We start from the raw sequence: 21,552 nt of genomic DNA on the forward strand, positions 1-21,552 counted from the left end.
CTTGGCGTCACCCTGCGAGAGTCACAGCAAGGTAACAGCAAGCTGCAGCAAGGCTTTATGTAATGACAACTTTTTAATGCCCAGAACTGTAGGTGTGGCGTGATTCTTGTTAGTAGAAGTTAATCGTCTATCAGTTTCCTTGTACACCTCTTGGTTGTTAAGTGTCGGGCCTGTGGCTCACCTGTAGCCGGCCAGAATATTCATCAGGGTAGATTTCCCAGCTCCTGAGGGACCCATGATGGCCACCAGGCCGCCGCTGGTGAATTTCCCAGAGATCCCTTTCAGCAGGGTCTTGTAACCTAAGAGCCGGGTACAAAAGAAAGCAGAACCATATAAAACCCTCCATCAGCCTCACAATGGCACTTCAGGCTTTAAGCTTCACACAGTATCTGCTTAAACCTGCTTAAATGTCCAAACCATGCATTCTCTCCTCCTCGGATAAAACCCTCTTTGTGTTTCGGGTTAAAAGGGGATATTTGGATTTTATTGTGTTTTCTGAGTGAATGCACCCATCTGGTTGGGTGTCTATTACATTTAAAATCTCCTCATGCTCACCTTTCAGACCCCAGAACAAGCTTGTATTAGCCGGGTTCCCACCCAAACATGCCCATGGTGTGATTCAAATCAACACACACTGTTTTTTGGGGTGCTTATTGTGAAGCACTTTGAGCTGCATTCATAAAATATGCTTTAAAAATAAAGTTATTGTTGTACATTGTAGAATTCGTTCACATTTTAAAATGAGCCGTTTATCTATTCTGTTTGAACAGCACATTCGTGTAAACGGTGAACACACTGTTGTTCTAGCCCAGAACTAGCACACCCGATTCATGACCTTGGTGATTTGGATCCGGTGTGTTAGAGCTGGGCTAGAACAGAAGCCGTGCAACCCAGGGTCCAAGGTCTCAGTACTAGAGAGTCTCACTGTCTCACTCTTAATCTATCGTATGTGATAACACTGGAAATAAAATGGAAATGAAATAATTGCCTAGCCATAAGCATGCAGAAAGCCAATGAAATGGCCTATAGTAACCTGCTATTTATCTAATGGACACGGCCATCTGAACACTAATCCAGTTGATTGCGGTGGCTGCCAGTTTAATTGGATTTTCTGGTATAATCCTTCAGAGCGATACACAAATACCTCCAACCTTTTCTGTCCTCTTTTAATGACACGTAGTTCCCTGCTAGGAGAGGATGCACTTTAGTAACCTCTCCCTTGTGAGGACACAGTGTGTAAGCCATGCACAGACAGTAATTGACTGGTTCAGGAAGAGCATGTTCATAACTTGTTCATTTCACGGATTTGTTTTTGGTGGGGGGGGGGTGAAGCATTGAGTGATGATATAAATGCACTAGGATGTGGATCGGGAAGAAGAAGGAAAAAATAAATTGCTAAACAAAAAATACATCTTTGAGCTTGCAGTATGTTATATGTCTAGTTGGTGTTGAATCCCACTATAAATGGTAACTACATCCTTCGACAGACAAGTGAAACGTTATGCAAACCTTGTGACACTATACTCATGTGATGAGTAACCTTTTGTCTGAGACTAAAGCTAATGCCTAGTCTTTAGCTCAGGAGGCTAACATTGAATGAGTTGTGACAATTGTCAGCATGTTACAGCAAGAAAACTGAACAAACGTGAGAAACAAATTCAAGTTCCATCAATTTATCCTAGTCTGAAAGGGAGAAAAAACTGAGTTGGAGGTAAACAAATCATCATGTATTTACAAAATCAATTCCATTCAATTATTTGAGTCCAAAGCATGACAACATGGACCGTCATAGTTGTCGGTGTCCATATATGCATTGTATTGGACAGAAATTGTAAAAAATGCTTATGTAAGTCCCTCAGTGTCACGTCCTGACATATATAAGTTGTTATTTTCTATGGTAGATTGGGTTGACCTTCAATTGGAGTCAGCTGGTCCTCGTTGCCTCTAATTGGAGGTCATATTTAGTAGGGGTGTTTCTGCATATTGTTTGTGGGTGATTATATTTTGAGTAGTGTGTTTTTTCCCTCTCTGCGTCACGGTTTGTTTTCTGATTAGTTTAAGTATTTTTGTATTGCATCACGTTTCACGGTTATAATAAATATGTGGAACGAAAACGCTGCATCTCGGTCCGCTCCTTATCACAGCCGTGACACTCAGAATCAAACAAACCTGGTAAAAATAAGGCAGGTAACCAAATTTGGCAAAGACTTGTATTACACCCAATCAGCACATGTAAACAATAGGATTAATCACAGTTCATTGGATTGGGTGCATTCACTGAAAGACCAATGTACTTGCCCTTTGGCAAAATAATGACAAAGTAGGCTACACAGAAAAGTCAAAATCACAGTCTGCATAAAATCTGAGCTTTGGAAGAGGATAACAAGTATTTATTATCCATTTAATACGAGTTGAACAATTTGGGTCAATGGATTTTAGGGTGGGAATGAGTTGGCAGCTAAATAAGTGGATTGCACTTATCTTAATACCCTTTATGTTCAGATAAGTAAATGATCATATAAATGCAATAAAGTTGCATTAAGTGCTTTCCAACTGACCTGTATGGTCGAAAAATATATTTCAGATGTGTGTGGGGGAAATGAAAGATGGTCTAAAATGCATGTCCATCTGTATCAGTGAGCAGCTGCAAGAAGAGAGGAGATAGCGAGGGAGCAAGAGAGGTGATCGAGAGGGAGGGAACGAGAGGGAGGGAGGGAGGATAGAGAAGGGGCTTAAAAGAGAAACCATGTGGTGGGCATAGTGACACCTGCTGTGGCTGTACTACCAGTATTTGTGTTTGGGATGCTGAAGGATGACAGAGGAGGGCCTCCCCTCCCCTTCTCTTCCTGCAAAAGACACTAATGCCTGGGCGGAGATCTAGAGCAGCCAAGGAGGATGAGCACCCGAGTGTCTCCCTCCGCTGTTCAACTTATAAGGCACAAACACCCAGTGTTCACTCCGTGATTGTCGAAATTGGACTAGAAATTGGACTAGAAATTGGACTAGAAATTGGACTAGCCCGAGACTTAATGCCAAAAGAGTCATTCCACTAACTTAGAGCCATGATATTTCAAGAGCAAGAAACGGTCAGCCAGGATTTGATTAAAAGTCAATTCAACTTTTGGATTTCTTTTAATTGACCATACAGCAATTGTTAAGTTAGGCCTAATCAATAAACACAATCTACATTTCCTTTTTAGTTCTTTGCTTTTCCACAGCACTCCGAAGGGGTCTTTACCTTCGATAATGTAGAAAATGTTGTTTGTTACCAAAGGTATGTGTTACTCATAACAAAACATTAAATGCATACATGTAGTAGCAGATCAAGATAGTTAGGACAAAAGTCAAAGTGACAGTAGGATGTAGAAGTGGGTCAACAAGTGTTCCTAAACAATGTGGCAAATGAACTGAACCGATTTTAGTTTAGCGTGGATGTTCCTGTGTAGTGGGGTAGTATTTATTATATGCATATTATATGTCAATGAAGATAATTGAGCAATATTACAGCAAGACTATTGTTGTCACGTCCTGACCATAATAACAAAGATGTTATTTTCTATGGTAGAGTAGGTCAGGGCATGACAGGGGGTGTTTTTCTATGTTTTGTATTTCTATGTTCATGTTCTAGTTTTGTATTTCTATGTTGGTTTTGTTTGGGATGATCTCCAATTAGAGGCAGCTGGTCCTCGTTGTCTCTAATTGGAGATCATACTTAAGTAGGGGTTTCTCCACCTGGGTTTTGTGGGTGATTATTTTTGAGTTGTCTCTGCATCACGTTTTTTTTTTTTTTTCAGTGTATTTATGAATTGCATAGTTTCACAGTATAAATAAAAATGTGGAACGACACACACGCTGCACTTTGGTCCGCTCATTCCTACGACAGCCGTGACAATTGTTGCATTAAAGATTATTATTATTATTTGACCCTGCTGGTCATCTATGAACATTTGAACATCTTGGACATGTTCTGTTATAATCTCCACCCGGCACAGCCAGAAGAGGACTGGCCACCCCTCATAGCCTGATTCTTCTCTAGGTTTCTTCCTAGGTTCTGTCCTTTCTAGGGAGTTTTTAGTCACCGTGCTTCTACACCTGAATTGCTTGCTGTTTGGAGTTTTAGGCTGGGTTTCTGTACAGCACTTTGATATATCAGCTGATGTAAGAAGGGCTTTATAAATAAATTTGATTGATTGATTGAAAATCTGAGTTGTTGACCAATCGTATTACAGTAAAGTTAACCGCCAATCAGATATCAGACCTACAGGATGTTATCACAACAGAACCTCTGCTACCCAAAGGTGTGAGACAATGGAAGTTGGAGAGATAATGCAGCATGCCTAAGACAACACAAAGGAAATCCTTGCATACAGTGTAAATAGTCACTTCAGGGGCTGGACCACTCTGCACCTGCAAATGCAGGCCCACAGTACATGTTGGTGCTGAGTGAGTTATTTTGATGCCAGACCAGTCATGGTTCTCTTCATATTTTACTTTAATCTGATCTGTTCCATGTTTCGTCTGATGAATGATTATATCTTGGGCTGTACTCATTAGTGCACACTATAGCAAAATGTTTTTCAATCCGTTTGGTTCCTAATGAACACACGCCTAAAAAACATCACTGCCGTTTTCCATCAATAGATGCGTGTTTCTTTTTCTGTTCTGTCAAATCTACCTAATTGAAAATATAAATGAAAACATTCCACGATTAAATATGATATATTTCAGGATTTAAAATAGAAATGCCACTATAGTGGCATGCATTTTCTCCAATGCATTGCCTGACAGCAACAAAACAGTTCCAATACAGCAAAAAAGTAAACAGAGTTTTCCCATATATCATCCGGCCAGACTGTTACATACTGTCAGTTAGACTCCCACTGTGGCTGTTGAAAGAGTCTTTTTGCATGCGTTTTTGTTTTATGTAGCCCTCTAGTAGATCACCTCAGCTATATCTAGCACACGCCTCAGCTATGTGTAACAACGTCTGATACCTCTCGTGCAGGCTCCCACCCAAGAACATGCCTATCGCAGGGTAACAGTCTGTCAAAACTGTAATTAACTGTTTTAGATCTGCTGCAAAGCACCACTGCTCCAAGCCAAACATAAATGAATAATGCACTTAAATCCACATTCCTTAATTTTAGTACACTCTTAAAAGAGCGGTCCACAAAAAAAAAAAAATGTTACATTTTCACCTGTAGATATTGCTTGATTTCTATTATGCAGTGCCTTCGGAAATTCAGACCCCTCGACTTTTTCCACATTTTGTTACGTTACAGCCTTACTCTAAATTGATTTAAAAAATAAAAATACTCAGCAATCTAAACAAAATACCCCATAATGACAAAGCAAAAACAGGTTTAGACATTTTTGCAAATGCATTAAAAATAAAAAACAGAAATAGCTTATCTACATTTGCTATGAGACTCGAAATTGAGCTCAGATGCATCCTGTTTCCATTGATCATCCTTGAGATGATTCTACAACTTGATAGGAGTCCACCTGTGGTCAATTCAATTGATTGGACATGATTTGGAAAGGCACACACCTGTCTATATAAGGTCCCACAGTTGACAGTGTATGTCAGAGCAAAAACCAAGCCATGAGGTCAAAGGAATTGTCCGTAGAGCTCCAAGACACAATCCTGTCAAGGCACAGATCTGGGGAACGGTACCAAAACATTTCTGCAGCATTGAAGGTCCCCTAGAACACAGTGGCCTCCATCATTCTTAAATGGAAGAACTTTGGAACCACCAAGACTCTTTCTAGAGCTGGCCGCTCGGCCAAACTGAGCAATCGGGGGAGAAGGGCCTTGGTCAGGGAGGTGACCAAGAACCAGAAGGTCACTCTGACAGAGCTCCACTTTGGAGATGAGAGAACCTTCCAGAAGACCAACACTCTCTGCAGCACTCCACCAATCAGGCCTTTATGGTAGAGTGGCCAGACGGAAGCCACTAATCAGTAAAAAGTACATGACAGCCTGCTTGGAGTTTGCCAAAAGGCACCGAAAGGACTCTCAGACCATGACAAACTAGATTCTCTGGTCTGATGAAACCAAGATTGAACTGTTTGGCCTGAATGCCAAGCGTCACGTCGGAAGGAAACCTGGCACCATCCCTACGGTGAAGCATGGTGGTGGCAGCATCATGCTGTGGGGATATTTTTTAGCAACAGGGACTGGGAGACTTGTCAGGATCAAGGGAAAGATGAACGGAGCAAAGTACAGACAGATCCTTGATGAAAACCTGCTCCAAAGAGCTCAAAACCTCAGACTGGAGCGAAGGTTCACCTTCCAACAGGACAATGACCCTAAGCATTTAGCCAAGACAGAGCAGGAGTGGCTTCGGGACAAATCTCTGAATGCCCTTCAGTGGCCCAGCCAGAGCCCGGACTTGAACCCAATGGGGTCTGAACAATTATGTACATGTGATTTCAGCTTTTATTCTTTATAAATTTGCAAAAAATAAAATAAAAAACAGTTTTTGCTTTGTCATTATAGGGTATTGTGTGTAGATTGATGGGGGGGACTATTTAATCCGTTTTAGGCCGTAACATAACAAAATGTGGAAAAGGTCAAGGGGTGTGAATACTTCCTGAATGGGGTAGTTGGATCATGTCCTCCCTGTCCTATTCATTGCGATCTGAAAGGCAAAACTGATTCTAGATCGGTAGGCTACTCCTACTCTGAGAGACTTTGAGAATATGGGCCATCAAGGGGAGACTGCTGCACTGCTTAAGTCACAGGACATCATTGTCAAGGTGATGTGTCTACTCAACTGGGTCTACAGTCATGGATGATAGAATACACTGGAAGAAGAGCAGCTCAGCACAGCAGCCAAAAACCTTCTCCAGAAAATCTACAAAATCAGTGCTAGTTAGAAAAGACAAGTGCGAGTTTAAAGACACCATCTCTCTTTCTCTCACTGCCTGAGTGCTATAAGAAGGTATTCATTTTACATTCATCTTTAAGGTTGCTGCCCCTATCATCGCCAAGCCTATCTCCAACATTTTTAACCTGTCTCTCCTTTCCGGGGAGGTTCCCATTGCTTGGAAGGCAGCCACGGTTCGTCCATTATTTAAAGGGGGAGATCAAGCTGATCCTAAATGTTATAGGCCTATTTCTATTTTGCCCTGTTTATCTAAAGTGTTGGAAAAATGTGTCAATAATCAATTGACTGGCTTTCTTGATATAGTATTCTCTCGGGTATGCAATCTGGTTTCCGCTCAGGTTATGGATGTGTCACTGCAACCTTAAGGATCCTCAATGATGTCACCATTGCCCTTGATTCTAAGCAATATTGTGCTGCTATTTTTATTGACTTGGCCAAAGCTTTTGATACGGTAGACCATTCCATTCTTGTGGGCCGGCTAAGTAGTATTGGTGTCTCTGAGGGGTCTTTGGCCTGGTTTGCTAACAACCTCTCTCAAAGAGTGCAGTCTATAAAGTCAGAAAATCTGCTGTCTCAGCCACTGACTGTCACCAAGGGAGTACCCCAAGGCTCGATCCTAGGCCCCACGCTCTTCTCAATTTACATCAACAACATAGCTCAGGCAGTAGGGAGCTCTCTCATCCATTTATAGGCAGATGATACAGTCTTATACTCAGCTGGCCCCTCCCCGGAGTTTGTGTTAAATGCTCTACAATTAAGCTTTCTTAGTGTCCAACAAGCTTTCTCTACCCTTAACCTTGTTCTGAACACCTCCAAAACAAAGGTAGTTTGGTAAGAAGAATGTCCCTCCTCCCACAGGTGTTATTACTACCTCTGAGGGTTTAGAGCTTGAGGTAGTCACCTCATACAAGTACTTGGGAGTATGGCTAGATGGTGCACTGTCCTTCTCTCAGCACATATCAAAGCTGCAGGCTATAGATAAATCTAGACTTGGTTTCCTCTATCGTAATCGCTCCTCTTTCACCCCAGCTGCCAAACTAACCCTGATTCAGATGACCATCCTACCCATGCTAGATTATGAAGACATCATTTATAGATTGGCAGGTAAGGGTGCTCTCGAGCAGCTAGATGTTCTTTACCATTCGGCCATCAGATTTGCCACCAATGCTCCTTATAGGACACATCACTACACTCTATACGTCACAAGACCCACTGCTTGATGCTTATTTATAAAACCCTCTTAGGCCTCACTCCCCCCTATCTGAGATGTCTACTGCAGCCCTCATCCTCCACATACAACACCCGTGCTGCCAGTCACATTCTGTTAAAGGTCCCCAAAGCACACACATCCCTGGGTCGCTCCTCTTTTCAGTTCACTGCAGCTAGCGACTGGAAAGAGATGCAACAAACACTCAACTGGACAGTTTTATCTCTTCATTCAAAGACTTTATCATGGACACTCTTACTGACAGGTGTCTGCTTTGTGTGATGTATTGTTGTCTCTACCTTCTTGCCCTTTGTGCTGTTGTCTGTGCCCAATAATGTTTGTACCATGTTTTGTACTGCTACTGTACAGTACCATGTTGTGTTGCTACCATGTTGTTGTTTTGTTGTGTTGCTACCATGCTGTGTCATGTGTTGCTGCCTTGCTATGTTGTTGTCTTGGGTCTCTTTTTATGTAGTGTTGTCTCTCTTGTCGTGATGTGTGTTTTGTCCTATATTTATATTGTATTTATTATTTATTTTTAATCCCAGGCCCCCGTGCCCGCAGAAGGCCCTTTGCCTTTTGGTAGGCCGTCATTGTAAATAAGAATTTGTTCTTAACTGACTTGCCTAGTTAAATAAAGGTTAAATAAAATAAATACATCTAAATGTAGATCTGAACACCTTGCTAAAGTCACCAGGATATCACAGGGATCCTCAGTGGCACAAATCTGAGAGTAATCCAACTCCCAGGGTTCCCAGGGCAGGTGCCCATGCTCTGACAGACATATTGTAGATGCTGACATCCCTTCGTGACAGTGACTCAGTTGTACTACCCTGTTATAAATCTTTCCCATGATCCTGACGGATCTTGAAAGATCGTCCTGAAAGATCGAGATTATAACCAGGGCAGAGCTGTTTTTCTTTTCAACCAAAGCTGACATTAAAAGAGTATGTGACTCAGTTGTGTGAAGTCTATTAAAAACGAGAGAGCGGACCCCTTACACAAACATTTCTAAAAAAGCTATATAGAGCCATGCCAACAAACAAAAGCTTACAGTGGCCTAATCCCTTGAATATTAGTCCTCTGATGCGCTTTAAAAACGGGGAGCAAAACATTTAGTCATGCTCGCTCGCTCGCTCACAGACATGCATGTAAGCAAGCACACACACTTTCGTCACCACCAATAGTATTTGGTGTAAACGGCAGAGTAACCGAATGTCTGTATGTCTGGAGGGTTCAGCCTAGGTAAAATGCATCAGGTCTTTAAAGCGCTAACTGACACGTCATCTAATGGATTTCCAGGGTGATACCCATGCCTCGTCATCCTCTCAGTCAGACAGATGGTCAGTCAGAAAAGACAAGGTCAGGTCACATCAATGCACTAAACTGTAGGACTGAGTCTAGTTAAAGGGATATTTAAAGGTCTATGTTTTGTAGTAAAAAAATAGAGAGCAAGATAATTTTTTCCAATGGCACCATCTGGTTTGAATCATGTGATTTTAACCAATTGTGAGTAGTCATTGCCTACTAATTGGTTAAAATCACATGATTCACATACTGTACATTTACATTTTAGTCATTTAGCAGACGCTCTTATCCAGAGCAACTTACAGTAGTGAATACATACATTTCATTTCATGCATTTTGTACTGGCCCCCCGTGGGAATCGAACCCACAACCCTGGCGCTGCACACACCATGCTGGCGTTGCAAACACCATGCTCTACCAACTGAGCCACAGGGAGGCCCACTGGTTGATCAACATTGTTGATGTTGGAGTAGTGCTGGAGATCATGAAAATTAAGGTTGAAAATGTGTGTAATGTCCCTTTAAGCCATCATCACAACTAGCTATGCAAATAAATGTGTGTTCTACAATAAATAAAGTGGCGTAATGAATTGAAATGTGGTTGAGGTCGATTTGACATCTAAAATTAACGTTATAGGTTTATTATTATTAGTGAATTTTATGATGCAACCAGCTCCATCGGTCAATTAAGAATTGAAGCATTAGACATATGTGTTAATGCAAAAAACCCACTAATCGTTGCTCTTTTAAGAGATGAAAGGCAGCTCAAGCGGCATCCTTTTTAGTTTGTATCTTTGTGAGTGCAAAGCCCATGGCATCCTGCTGTGTTATCATCAGCCCCACCCCCACTGCATCTGGGTTACTGTAGTTTGCTGACCGATAGTAACCGGCTGAGAGCAGCTCAGACTCTCCTAGTTGCGGCTGCAGATGACTTGCTACAGAGTTTTTCTCAGTTTCCTTATTGTATGTATTACCAAGATTTGTAGGACAGCTCGACGGCCCGGTTTCCATTTCAGTCAACCAGGAACAATACAGGCTGTAATGTTGCCCAGACCTAAAGCCTGGCTGGGACAACAGCATCCGGTCAAGTCCACAAGGTCAGACAGAAGTTCCCATTATCTAAATCAAACGTCCATTCAATTTAGATGACCTACATTTCCTCCATGCTCATTGTTGATGTGTTTTAAAAAAAAAAAGAAATGTAATACATGTGCGTCTAACTGTAGGACTGCCTTTTATTGATTAGATTACATGTTTGTATTCTCTGCACTTCTATATCTTAATGTTGTCTGTATGTTTCTCTGATCTAGTCTACGCTTCGAGAAGGAGACAGATGGACAGGCGAACAGAGAGACAGAAGGCGTAGGTCTGCATGGCAATGAACATCCAGATGGAGAGTGCTAATGAAGACAACAGTGCTTTGCTGTGATGGGAGGAGGGCCCCTCCAGTGAAGACATGCCAGAGTAACTAGCCAGCTGTGCAATTCCGTCAATACAGATTCACAGAAACACTACCACCAGCACCCAATCCCAAACGTAAAGCAATCTCGCTAACAACTCTCTCGCTCTGGTCTTGTGGGAGAGCAATCACTTACCCAGAGGGAGTAATGATGTGCCTATTCAAAAGGCTAACAAGTAATATCTTACTTTGTATACAGTAATGTGTATGATGGCACATCTTTGAAGCAATAGCCTTCCATCCCTCTCAACATCAAATCAGACTTTGATGATGGTTGGTGATTCTTAAAATACTCAGTGGGATCGGAGTGTTGTCAGGCAGCTGATTTCTCTAAAAGGTGATTTGAGGTCCCTAACTGGAGCTTACAGTATGTGTTATCTGAACACTAGTACAAGCTTCACTGAACCGCAAAATAAGATCCATGCTAAAAAAAACTAACTAGCAGCTATTTTTGCCTACAAATATGCAAATCTGCATTTATTTATGATAATCCACCAGACAAAGCAACCGTACGTACATATCCCAAACAGAAGCCATGGATTACAAGCAACATCCACACTGAGCTAAAAGCTAGAGCTGCCGTTTTAAAGGAGCTGGACACTAATCCGGACGCTTATAAAAAATACTGCTACAATCTTGGGTGAGCCATCAATCAGGCAAGACATCAATACAGGACTAAGATCGAATCATACTACGCTGGCTCTGATGTTCGTCGAATATGGCAGGGTTTGCAAACTATCACGGATTACAAAGGGAAACCCGGCTGCGAGCTGCCCATTGACGCCAGCCTACCTGACAAGCTAAATGCCTTCTATGCTCGCTTCAAGACAAGCAACACTGAACCATGCATGAGAGCACCAGCTGTTCCGGGCGACTCTGTGATCTCGCTCTCCATGGCCGATGTAAGTAAGACCTTAAACAGGTTAACATTCACTAGGCCGTGGGGCCAGATGGATTACCAGGATGTGTACTCAGAGCATGTGCTGTTCAGCTGGCAAGTGTCTTCACTGACATTTTCAACCTCTCCCTAACCCAGTCTAATGTTTCAAGCAGACCACCATAGTCCCTGTATCCAAGAATGCCAAGGTAACCTGTCTAAATGACTATCACCCCGTAGCACTCACATCTATAGCCATGAAATGCTTTGAAAGGCTGGTCATGGCTTAAATCAACCCCATCATGCCAGACACCTTGGACCCACTCCAATTCGCATACCGCCCCAACAGGTCCACAGACAACGCTATCTCTATTGCACTCCACACTACCCTCTCCCACCTGGATAAGAGGAGCACCTATGTGGGAAAATTGTTCATTGACTACAGCTCAGCTTTCAATACCATGTGCCCTCCAAACTCATCACTAAGCTCAGGATCATGGGACTGAACACCTCCCTCTGCAGCTTCATCCTGAATTTCCTGACGGGCCACCCCAAGGTGGTGAGTGTAGGCAACAACACATCCAGCATGCTGACCCTCAACATGGCGGCCCCTCAGGGATGTGTTCTTAGTCCCCTCCTGTACTCCCTGTTCACCCACGACTGCGTGGCCATGCACGACGGTGGTTAGCCTGATCACCGATAACGATGAGACAGCCTACAGAGAGGTGGTCAGTGACCTAGCAGTGTGGTGCCAGGACAACAACCTTTCCCTCAATGTCAGCAAGACAAATGAGCTGATCGTGGACCACAGGAAAAGGAGGACCAGGCACGCATGGATAGGTCTGTAGTGGAGTGGGTCAAGAGATTCAAGTTCCTTGGTGTACACATCACTAAGGACATGGTCCACACACAACAACACAGTTGTGAAGAAGATACAACACCTCTTCCCCCTCAGGAGGCTGAAAATATTTGGCATGGGCCCTCAAAAAGCTCTACAGCTGCACCATTGAGAGCATCTTGACTGGCTGCATCACCGCTTGCTATGACAACTGCTTGGCATCCAACTGCAAGGCGCTACAGAGGATAGTGTGTCCGACCCAGTAAATCACTGGGGCAGAGCTCGCTGCCATCCAGGACCTCTATACCAGGTGGTGTCAGAGGAAAGCCCAAAAAAGTCAAAGACTCCAGCCACCCAAGTCATAGACTGTTCTCTCTGCAGCCACATGGCAAGCGGTACCGATACACTAAGTCTGGAACCAACAGAACCCTGAACAGCTTCTATACCCCGACGCTATAAGACTGCTAAATAGTTCAAGCGGCAACATGTAACTTTTTGGGCGACCTGACCAAATTCACATAGAAATGTGAGTTATAGATCTATCATTCTACTTGATAGCAAGTCTAAGAAGCAGTAGATATGTTCTATGTGCGCTATTTCTATGCTTCCCATTCTTAAGTTGTTTTTTTTGCCATCTTTTACTTTCTGTTTTGTACACCAGTTCCAAACGGCTGAAACAACAATATTTTTGGTAATGGGAAATATATTTTACAGCGGTTTAGATGGTACAATGATTCTCTACACTATACAGGCTTATTTTCTCACATAAACTGAAATTAGGAGAATTATTAGAGTTTTAACAACCAGGAAATGGCGGAGTGATTTCTGCATAGCGCAAGTTTAACCAAATAGCTACCCAAACTATCTGTATTGACCACCCTTTGCACTCTTTTGACTCATAACATACACTGCTGCTACAACTGCTTATTATCTATCATTTTACCCCTACCTACAGCTGAAGTTCGGAAGTTTACATACACTTAGGTTGGAGTCATTAAAACTCGTTTTTCAACCACTCCACAAATGTCTTGTTAACAAACTATAGTTTTGGCAAGTCGGTTAGGACATCTACTTTGTGCATGACACAAGTCATTTTTCCAACAATTGTTTACATACAGATTATTTCACTTCCAATTCACTGTATCACAATTCCAGTGGGTCAGAAGTTTACTAAATTGACTGTGCCTTTAAACAGCTTGGAAAATTCCAGAAAATGTTGTCATGGCTTTAGAAGCTTCTGATAAGCTAATTGACATCATTTGAGTCAATTGGAGGTGTACCTGTGAATGTATTTCAAGGCCTACCTTCAAACCCAGTGCCTCTTTGCTTGACATCATGGGAAGATCAAAAGAAATCAGCCAAGACCTCAGAAAAAAATTGTAAACTTCCACAAGTCTGGTTCATCCTTGGGAGCAATTTCCAAATGCCTGAAGGTACCACGTTCATCTGTACAAACAATAGTACACAAGTATAAACACCATGGGACAACGCAGACGTCATAGTGCTCTGCAAGGAGACGCGTTCTGTCTCCTAGAGATGAACGTACTTTGGTGCGAAAAGTGCAAATCAATCCCAGAACAACAGCAAAGGACCTTGTGAAGATGCTGGAGGAAACAGGTACAAAAGTATCTATATCCACAGTAAAACGAGTCCTATATCGACATAACCCGAAAGGCCGTTCAGCAAGAAAGAAGCCACTGTTCCAAAACCGCCATAAAAAAGCCAGACTACGGTTTGCAACTGCACATGGGGACAAAGATCATACTTTTTGGAGAAATGTCCTCTGGTCTGATGAAACAAAAATAGAACTGTTAGGCCATAATGACCATCGTTATGTTCGGAGGAAAAAGGGGAAAGCTTGCAAGCCGAAGAACACCATCCCAACCGTGAAGCACGGGGTTAGTAGCATCATGTTGTGGAGGTGTTTTACTGCAGGAGGGACTGGTGCACTTCACAAAATAGATGGCATCATGAGGCAGGAAAATTATTTGGATATATTGAAGCAACATCTCAAGACATCAGTCAGGAAGTTAAAGCTTGGTCGCAAATGGGTCTTCCAAATGGACAATGACTCCAAGCATACTTCCAAAGTTGTGGCAAAGTTGTGGCAAAAAAAGACAACAAAGTCAAGGTATTGGAGTGGCCATCACAAAGCCCTGACCTCAATCCCATAGAAAATGTGTGGGCAGAACTGTTAGTCTACACCTGTTGTTTACAAAGCATGTGACAAATAAAATGTGATTTGATTTGAAAAATAAGATTCCTGAGAAACGCCTATAATGCACCCACCTTTCTTTCTCCACCATGGTCCCTCTGGAACTGAGTAGCTGACATCTTTGAATTCAATGTTTACTGCTGGTCGATGTGGCAGGTAGGAAAAACGTTGGGCTTCAGTTAGACTGTTCTCCACTTTCTTGAGATGCCCATTTAATAATGGAGTATGTTGACTGCTCACATGATTGGATACCACTTCATCAAGAGATACACATACAGTCCTGGGGTCCAGCATCAGATCAGGAGGCCCATTGGTGTTCTGGTGGTGATGGAGAGAGAGGTACAACAGGTGGTTTGGAGTATAAAATGATTGAATTATCAAAACATTTGCAAACAAAGTGGGGTAGGTTACACCATTAAAACTGGGAATTGAAAAACGGCAGCCTCGCCACTTGTTTTGAAATAAAAAGTTGAGAGATGAGACTAAGAAAATTTAACCCCTCTAAAATTCATAGACAATGCTTGTGATGCAAGGAATGTCAATCCATGACATCCAAATGATATGTTTGAAACATGATGCTATACATTGTTCATTTCCGATCTTGATATTCTTAAACAATGGAGTAAAAAAAACATATTTTTGGCTTATGATAGACCAAGACAGTTGTGCTGAGCCTGAGAGGCATTTCTATTCTTCAAGAATCAAGGTCAATAATTGTAATTTGACCACTGAAAATATCCCAGATTGTAGACAACAATCAAACTTGAATACAATAAAGATATCTTATAACACAATTCCTTGATATGGGATGTACATATGCATGTACATTTCTGATAATTTCCCTTTCAGAATATGATTTAGGTAAAGTGCATATTGGCATAGTCTACTGTAGGCTACTGCAGAGTCGCCTAATCTGTTTCTATCTATAGGCAGAGTGCCGAGGTTACTATCGGACAAAGCTTACTCTGAGCACAAAGAAAAACAACAGCCATGCAATAATACTGATGAACTACACGGTATGTGTTAACTACATATACACATTTGAGTAATAAAAAATTGATTATTGAAGAAAGACGGCAGTCATTCGAATCTATGGTTCATTCACAAAAAAATGCTGGGTTGTTTGGTTGACCCAACTGCCAGGTTGCAGGCGTTGGGTCACATAGTTGGATTGTTTTCTTTAAAAAGAGCACAGTTAGGTTGTTGATGCTGGGTTATTGGTGCTGGGTTATTAAAATATGTCCTATACGTAGTTTAGTAGGGTTTTTTGGTATTCCATGAGGCTTACAGAAGTGTATGAGTTCTCTAAAAGCCTATACAAATCACAGTTGGGATAGATACCACTTTATTATAATATGTAATAAATAATCCTAAATTCTAAAATAATTTGTAAAATGATAAACATTTTAAGAAAATATTTTATTTAAGCTTAACATGGTCAACAGGAATGACATTTACTCTCACGGGTTGCCATTAATAAGTTCTATCTGAAAGCCACACCTCCTGAAAATAACTTAGGGATTACCTTAAAAAATACCCAGATGCTACGTCAACCCAGCATGAAAGTGAAAGATACCCAACTGGCTGGGTCAAAATAACCCAGCATGTGTTTTATCCAATATTTACCCAGTGATGGGTTACCAAATGACCCAAATTGGGTTGTTTTTAACAACATTTATGGCCATCAGGTTAAGCAAAACTGACAAAATGAAAAACTTGCAGATTGATATAGTCATGTTGCCTAATAATTAGCAAATATTGTTTACGTTATTGTAATTATCATGATTTGAAAACGCAAAACATCTATTAAAGTATTTCCCACATTGTATTAATACTATCATAATCAGTGGTGGGAAAAGTACCCAATTGTCATACTTGAGTAAAAGTAAATAGGAAATGACTCAAGAAATAAAGTGAAAGTCACCCAGTAACATACTACTTAAAAGTCTAAAAGTATTTGGTTTTAAATATACTTAAGTATCAAAACTAAATGTAATTGCAAAAAAGTACTTAAGTATCAAATGTAAAAGTATAAATCATTTGAAATTCCTTATATTAAGCAAACCAGATGGCACAATTGTTCGTGTTTTTGAGTTATTTACGGATAGCCAGGGGCTCTCCAACACTCAGACATCATTTAGAAAACAAAGCATTGTGTTTAGTGAGTCGCCAGATCAGATGCGGGTAGAGATGACCAGGGATGTTCTCTTGATAAGTGCGTGAAATGGTTCATTTCTGTCCTGCTAAGAATTCAAAATGTAACGAGCACTTTTGGGTGTCAGTGAAAATGTATGGAGTAAGAAGTACATCACTTTCTTTAGGAATGTAGTAAAAGTAAAAGTTGTCAAAAATCGAAATAGTAAAGTACAGATACAGCAAAAACTACTGAAGTAGCACTTTAAAGTATTTTTACTTAAGTACTTTACACCACTGATCATAATGCATTTCAATCATTTGGAGAGGGGATATTACAGATCATATTATCATCTAGGCTGCCTATTATGATGAAAAGTTTTGGACATTATGATGAACAAGAAGAACTGATAGCAAAATGCTGATCAGACATGTTAATTTAAAGAAATGCACAACTTGCCAGGCCGTCATTGTAAATATGCATTTTTTCTTAACAACTTGCCTGGTTAAATAAAGGTTAAATAAAATGATAAAAAAGATGTCATTCAAGAAAATACCATCAATATTATCACAATACATTGACACAATCACATTTTCATTTTTAATGAATAAGAGCGTTTTCTTACCATCAGGATGGAGTTAGTGACAGTGGCGTTATTCACAGAAAATGCTGCCATAAGGCATGCCATTTCCCATCCAAAAATGGATCCAATAAATGGACAAAAATATTCCACCTAAAAACCTGCACAAATCTGTTGCATCGCCGCTTGGAATGCGCTGAGCACCTAAAAAAAGGTGTTCACTCTTCCTAGTTATGTTCTCTCCCGCGTGTCTTGCCTGCGCTGTGCCCAGAACGAAATCAGTAGCCTATTGTTTACAAGCGCACAACCAGCCACTGTGTTTAAAATGTGACGTCACACACCGGACCGGCACAAAAAGGATCGCCTCTCTCCAGGTTAATGTTTGTGGAATTGCACAATACGCATGTCATCTACAGCTTGCCGGTCACGGTGTAGGTCTACAATACAAAACTTATTATAAGCTACCAAACTCAATTCCGTTATTTTATACGGAGGCGGAGTTGAGAATTGATAGCAACAACATTGAGTCACCATCAGTCGATACTTGTAAACATTTCAATTCTGAAAACGCTTTACCTGTACCTATGTTTGTCCTGTACAACTGCGGCAGCCTGCGGTCCTTCCGCGGGGTGATGAAATTCTAACTTTAAACATTTTATTTTTTTTAAACTTGTATCGAGTACAACCACCGACTTTTGCCTCATTTGTGTTTCTCAACTCAGCGCAAATAGGTTTGTGCCAATTGATGCTCTGTTCAAAACAACTTGTAACTGGTAAATCTCCGACTTCATTGCGTTCAAGACAACTCTGGGGGAAAAAACTAGCTCAGACTGGGAAAAAATCGTTTAAAACAGTAATTCAAAGTCGGAAACTCGGGAATCTTCCTAGCTCAGACTTTCCGACCTGAAGATCACCGATGACATGACCCCGGTTATATCCGAGTTCCGAGTTATCTGGAAAGCACCATTAATCTCAGTTTATGTTGTAGGCTATGTCAAGGCTGCTGTGTCTCCAGTGGAGCAACACAACATAGAAAAAACTCGGTGGTTGTATTACATACAAGTTTTTATTAAAAGTATGAATTTTAGCACCCAGTAGAAGGACGGCAGTTGTAGGGTATTAGGGGGTAACTAGTCCCCCCTAAGAACAGTGTCTAATTGCTGACACAAAAAAAGCTACATTTGGAGAAAAAACATTCGTATGTGGATGAAGGTCATGCTTAGGTGATAAACTACAAAGGGAAATAAATGGCCACAGTTTTCACTTTTTTTGTTATTTCATGAAATGTTGTTTCTAGAACTGGGGGTGCCAGTTACCCTGGTAGAAGATTATGGCATAGGGTTTCACACAAGTGTGTTAAAATCCATTTCATCAGTTTTATTTAGAAATTATGTAGTAAGTAATACTTAAAAGCTGTCTTATTTTAATTATTTATATAAAATATTGGGGGGAAATGGTGTTGCATATGTCACCATTAATATCCGCACTATGAGTAGATTTGATGTAAAGTACCTGTAGAAAAGGCCCATGGAGTTGGTGGAATAATTCTTTAATTCATGGCCACTTGCTCAGCTGGGCCAGGGGCGCTTTAATTAGGTCAGGTGGAAATGTCCGACAGATCTCAACTCATTAAAAGGAGGAAATCGCCATCGCCCGATCTCACTGCTTTCTCTTCCTTAACTCCGTCTAATCCAGAAGTTCTGTGAGTCCATGAATCCACAAAAGTCCACCAAACCTGTTACCTTTCATCTGAACTATCTGTTGCGATCAGGAGAGCGGGCCATCAGTTATATTGTTTATAGTTATTACCGCGAAGCGCGGCTTGGAGTGCACACTTCAAACTTATTGTGTAATGTAAATGGTCAATGATCACAGCCCTACAGATAATCACAGACCAATTATGCTATTGATATATGGTTAATATGTAATGAAATTACATGTACATATGAAGACAAACTTGAAAGGTTTAAATATTTAACGTAATTGTTTGCTGAACTGATCAATTCTGATATCAAACTGATGGGGATTATAGATTGAATGACCGATCACTGATTGAATTATTGTCACGGTTGTCGTAAGAACTGGACCAAGGCGCAGCGTACGTAGCGTTCCACATCTTTATTATAAAGTGAAACTTCTGCACAAACAAAACAATAAAGAACAAATGAAATGTGACATTCTGGAGTGCTCACAGGCAACTACACAAAAACAAAACAAGATCCCGCAAAACACAGTGGGGAAATGGCTGCCTAAATATGATCCCCAATCAGATACAACGATAAACGGCTGCCTCTGATTGGGAACCATACCAGGCCAACATAGAAATAAAACAACCTAGATTACCCACCCTAGTCACACCCCGACCTAACCAACATAGAGAATAAAAGGCTCTCTATGGTCAGGGTGTGACAGTACACCCCCCCCCCCCCCAAAGGTGCGGACTCCGGCTGCAAAACCTGACTCAATAGGGGAGGGTCCGGGTGGGCATCTAGCGTTGGTGGCGGCTCCGGTGCAGGTCGTAACCCCCGCCCAGACCCCGGATCCGGCCATGGCGCCGGGCTGAACGTCGTTCCTGGGCTGGGCACCGGCGCCGCAGAAGGCTCCGGCCATGGAGCTGAGTTGGCTGCCGTGCCTGGACTGGGCACCGGCACAAAGGAAGGCTCTGGCCCTGGAGCGGGACTGGACGCCGTGCCTGGACATCGGCGCAGAGGAAGGCTCCGGCCTTGGAGCGGGAGTGGACGCCGTGCCTGGACTGGGCACCAGTGCAGAAGAAGGCTCCGGCCCTGGAGCTGGACTGGACGCCGTGCCCGGACTGGGCACCGGTGCAGAGGAAGGCTCCGGCCTTGGAGCTGGACTGGATGCCGTGCCTGGACTGGGCACCGGCGCAGAGGAAGGCTCCGGCCTTGGAGCTGGACTGGACGCCGTGCCTGGACTGGGCATCGGCGCAAAGGAGGGCTCCGGCCTGTGGACCGTCGTAGGAGATTCTGGACTGTGGACCGTCGCAGGAGGTTTCGGACTGTGGACCGTCGCAGGAGCTTTCGGACTGTGGACCGTCGCAGGAGGTTTCGGACTGTGAACCGTCGCAGGAGGTTTCGGACTGTGGACCATCGCAGGAGGTTCCGGACTGTGGACCGTGGCCGGAAGCTCCGGACTGGGGACCGTCGCCGGAAGCTCTGGACTGTTGATGCGCACTGGAGGCCTAGTGCGTGGAGCCAGTACAGGTGGCACCGGACTGGTGACACGCACTTCAGGGCGAGTGCGGGGAGCAGGCACAGGACATGCCGGACTGGGGAGGCGCACAGGAGGCCTGATGCGTGGGACCGGCACAGGTTGCACTGGACTGATGACACGCTTTTCAGGGCGAGTGCGAGGAGCAGGCACAGGACATGCCTGACTGGGGGGGGGCACTGGAGGCCTGATGCGTGGGACCGGTACAGGTTGCACCAGACTGGTGACACGCTCTTCAGGGCAAGTGCGAGGAGCTGGCACAGGACGTACTGGGCTGTGGAGGCATACTGGAGACTTGGTGCGTAGAGCCGGCACAAATGGTACCGGAACGATGACACATTTCGCACGGCGAGTGCGGGGAGCTGGCACAGGACGTACTGGGCTGTGAAGGCGTACTGGAGACCTGGTGCGTGGAGCTGGCACAGTTTTTACCAGACTGCTAGCACTCTTCTCAGGACGAGTACGGAGAGCTGACTCAGGTGGCATCAAACAGATAACACGCTCCTTAGGGCGGATGTCGTGCATCATACACCAATAAAACAACTCTCTCATTTCTCTCTCCTCCAATTTCTCTATCAACTCACTGACGGTCTCTGACTCTCTCAGTTCACTCTCCTCCAATTTCTTCCTCTTCACCCAGATTGGCTCTGGTTCGCTCCTCGGCTCCGCCGACCACCCCGTGTGCCCCCCCCCCCCAACATTTTTGGGGGGGCTGTCCTTTGGGCTTTCCTTGTGGCCGCAAACCCCAGCGTCGTCGCTGTCCTCCCTTCTCTCCTTGCGTCTGCCGCCAAGGAAGGCGATCCTGTCCTGCCAG

The 21,552-nt window shown here is 42.9% G+C and overlaps 1 protein-coding gene across 1 annotated transcript in view; it reads right to left on the reverse strand.

The window, feature by feature from the left end:
* LOC115162899 (ATP-binding cassette sub-family G member 1) overlaps positions 1 to 17,855 on the reverse strand; it is a 32,192-nt gene extending 14,337 nt beyond the window's left edge. The window contains exons 1-3 of the mRNA XM_029714402.1: positions 17,556 to 17,855; positions 14,871 to 15,114; positions 182 to 299 (exon numbers count right to left, since the gene is read on the reverse strand). Coding sequence (XP_029570262.1) covers positions 182 to 299; positions 14,871 to 15,114; positions 17,556 to 17,618 — 425 coding nt within the window. The 5' untranslated portion in view covers positions 17,619 to 17,855. The remainder of the gene's footprint in view (positions 1 to 181; positions 300 to 14,870; positions 15,115 to 17,555) is intronic.
* Positions 17,856 to 21,552: the final 3,697 nt, after the last annotated feature.

This window comes from Salmo trutta, chromosome 26, assembly GCF_901001165.1.
Source record: "Salmo trutta chromosome 26, fSalTru1.1, whole genome shotgun sequence".
NCBI classification, from domain to species: domain Eukaryota; kingdom Metazoa; phylum Chordata; class Actinopteri; order Salmoniformes; family Salmonidae; genus Salmo; species Salmo trutta.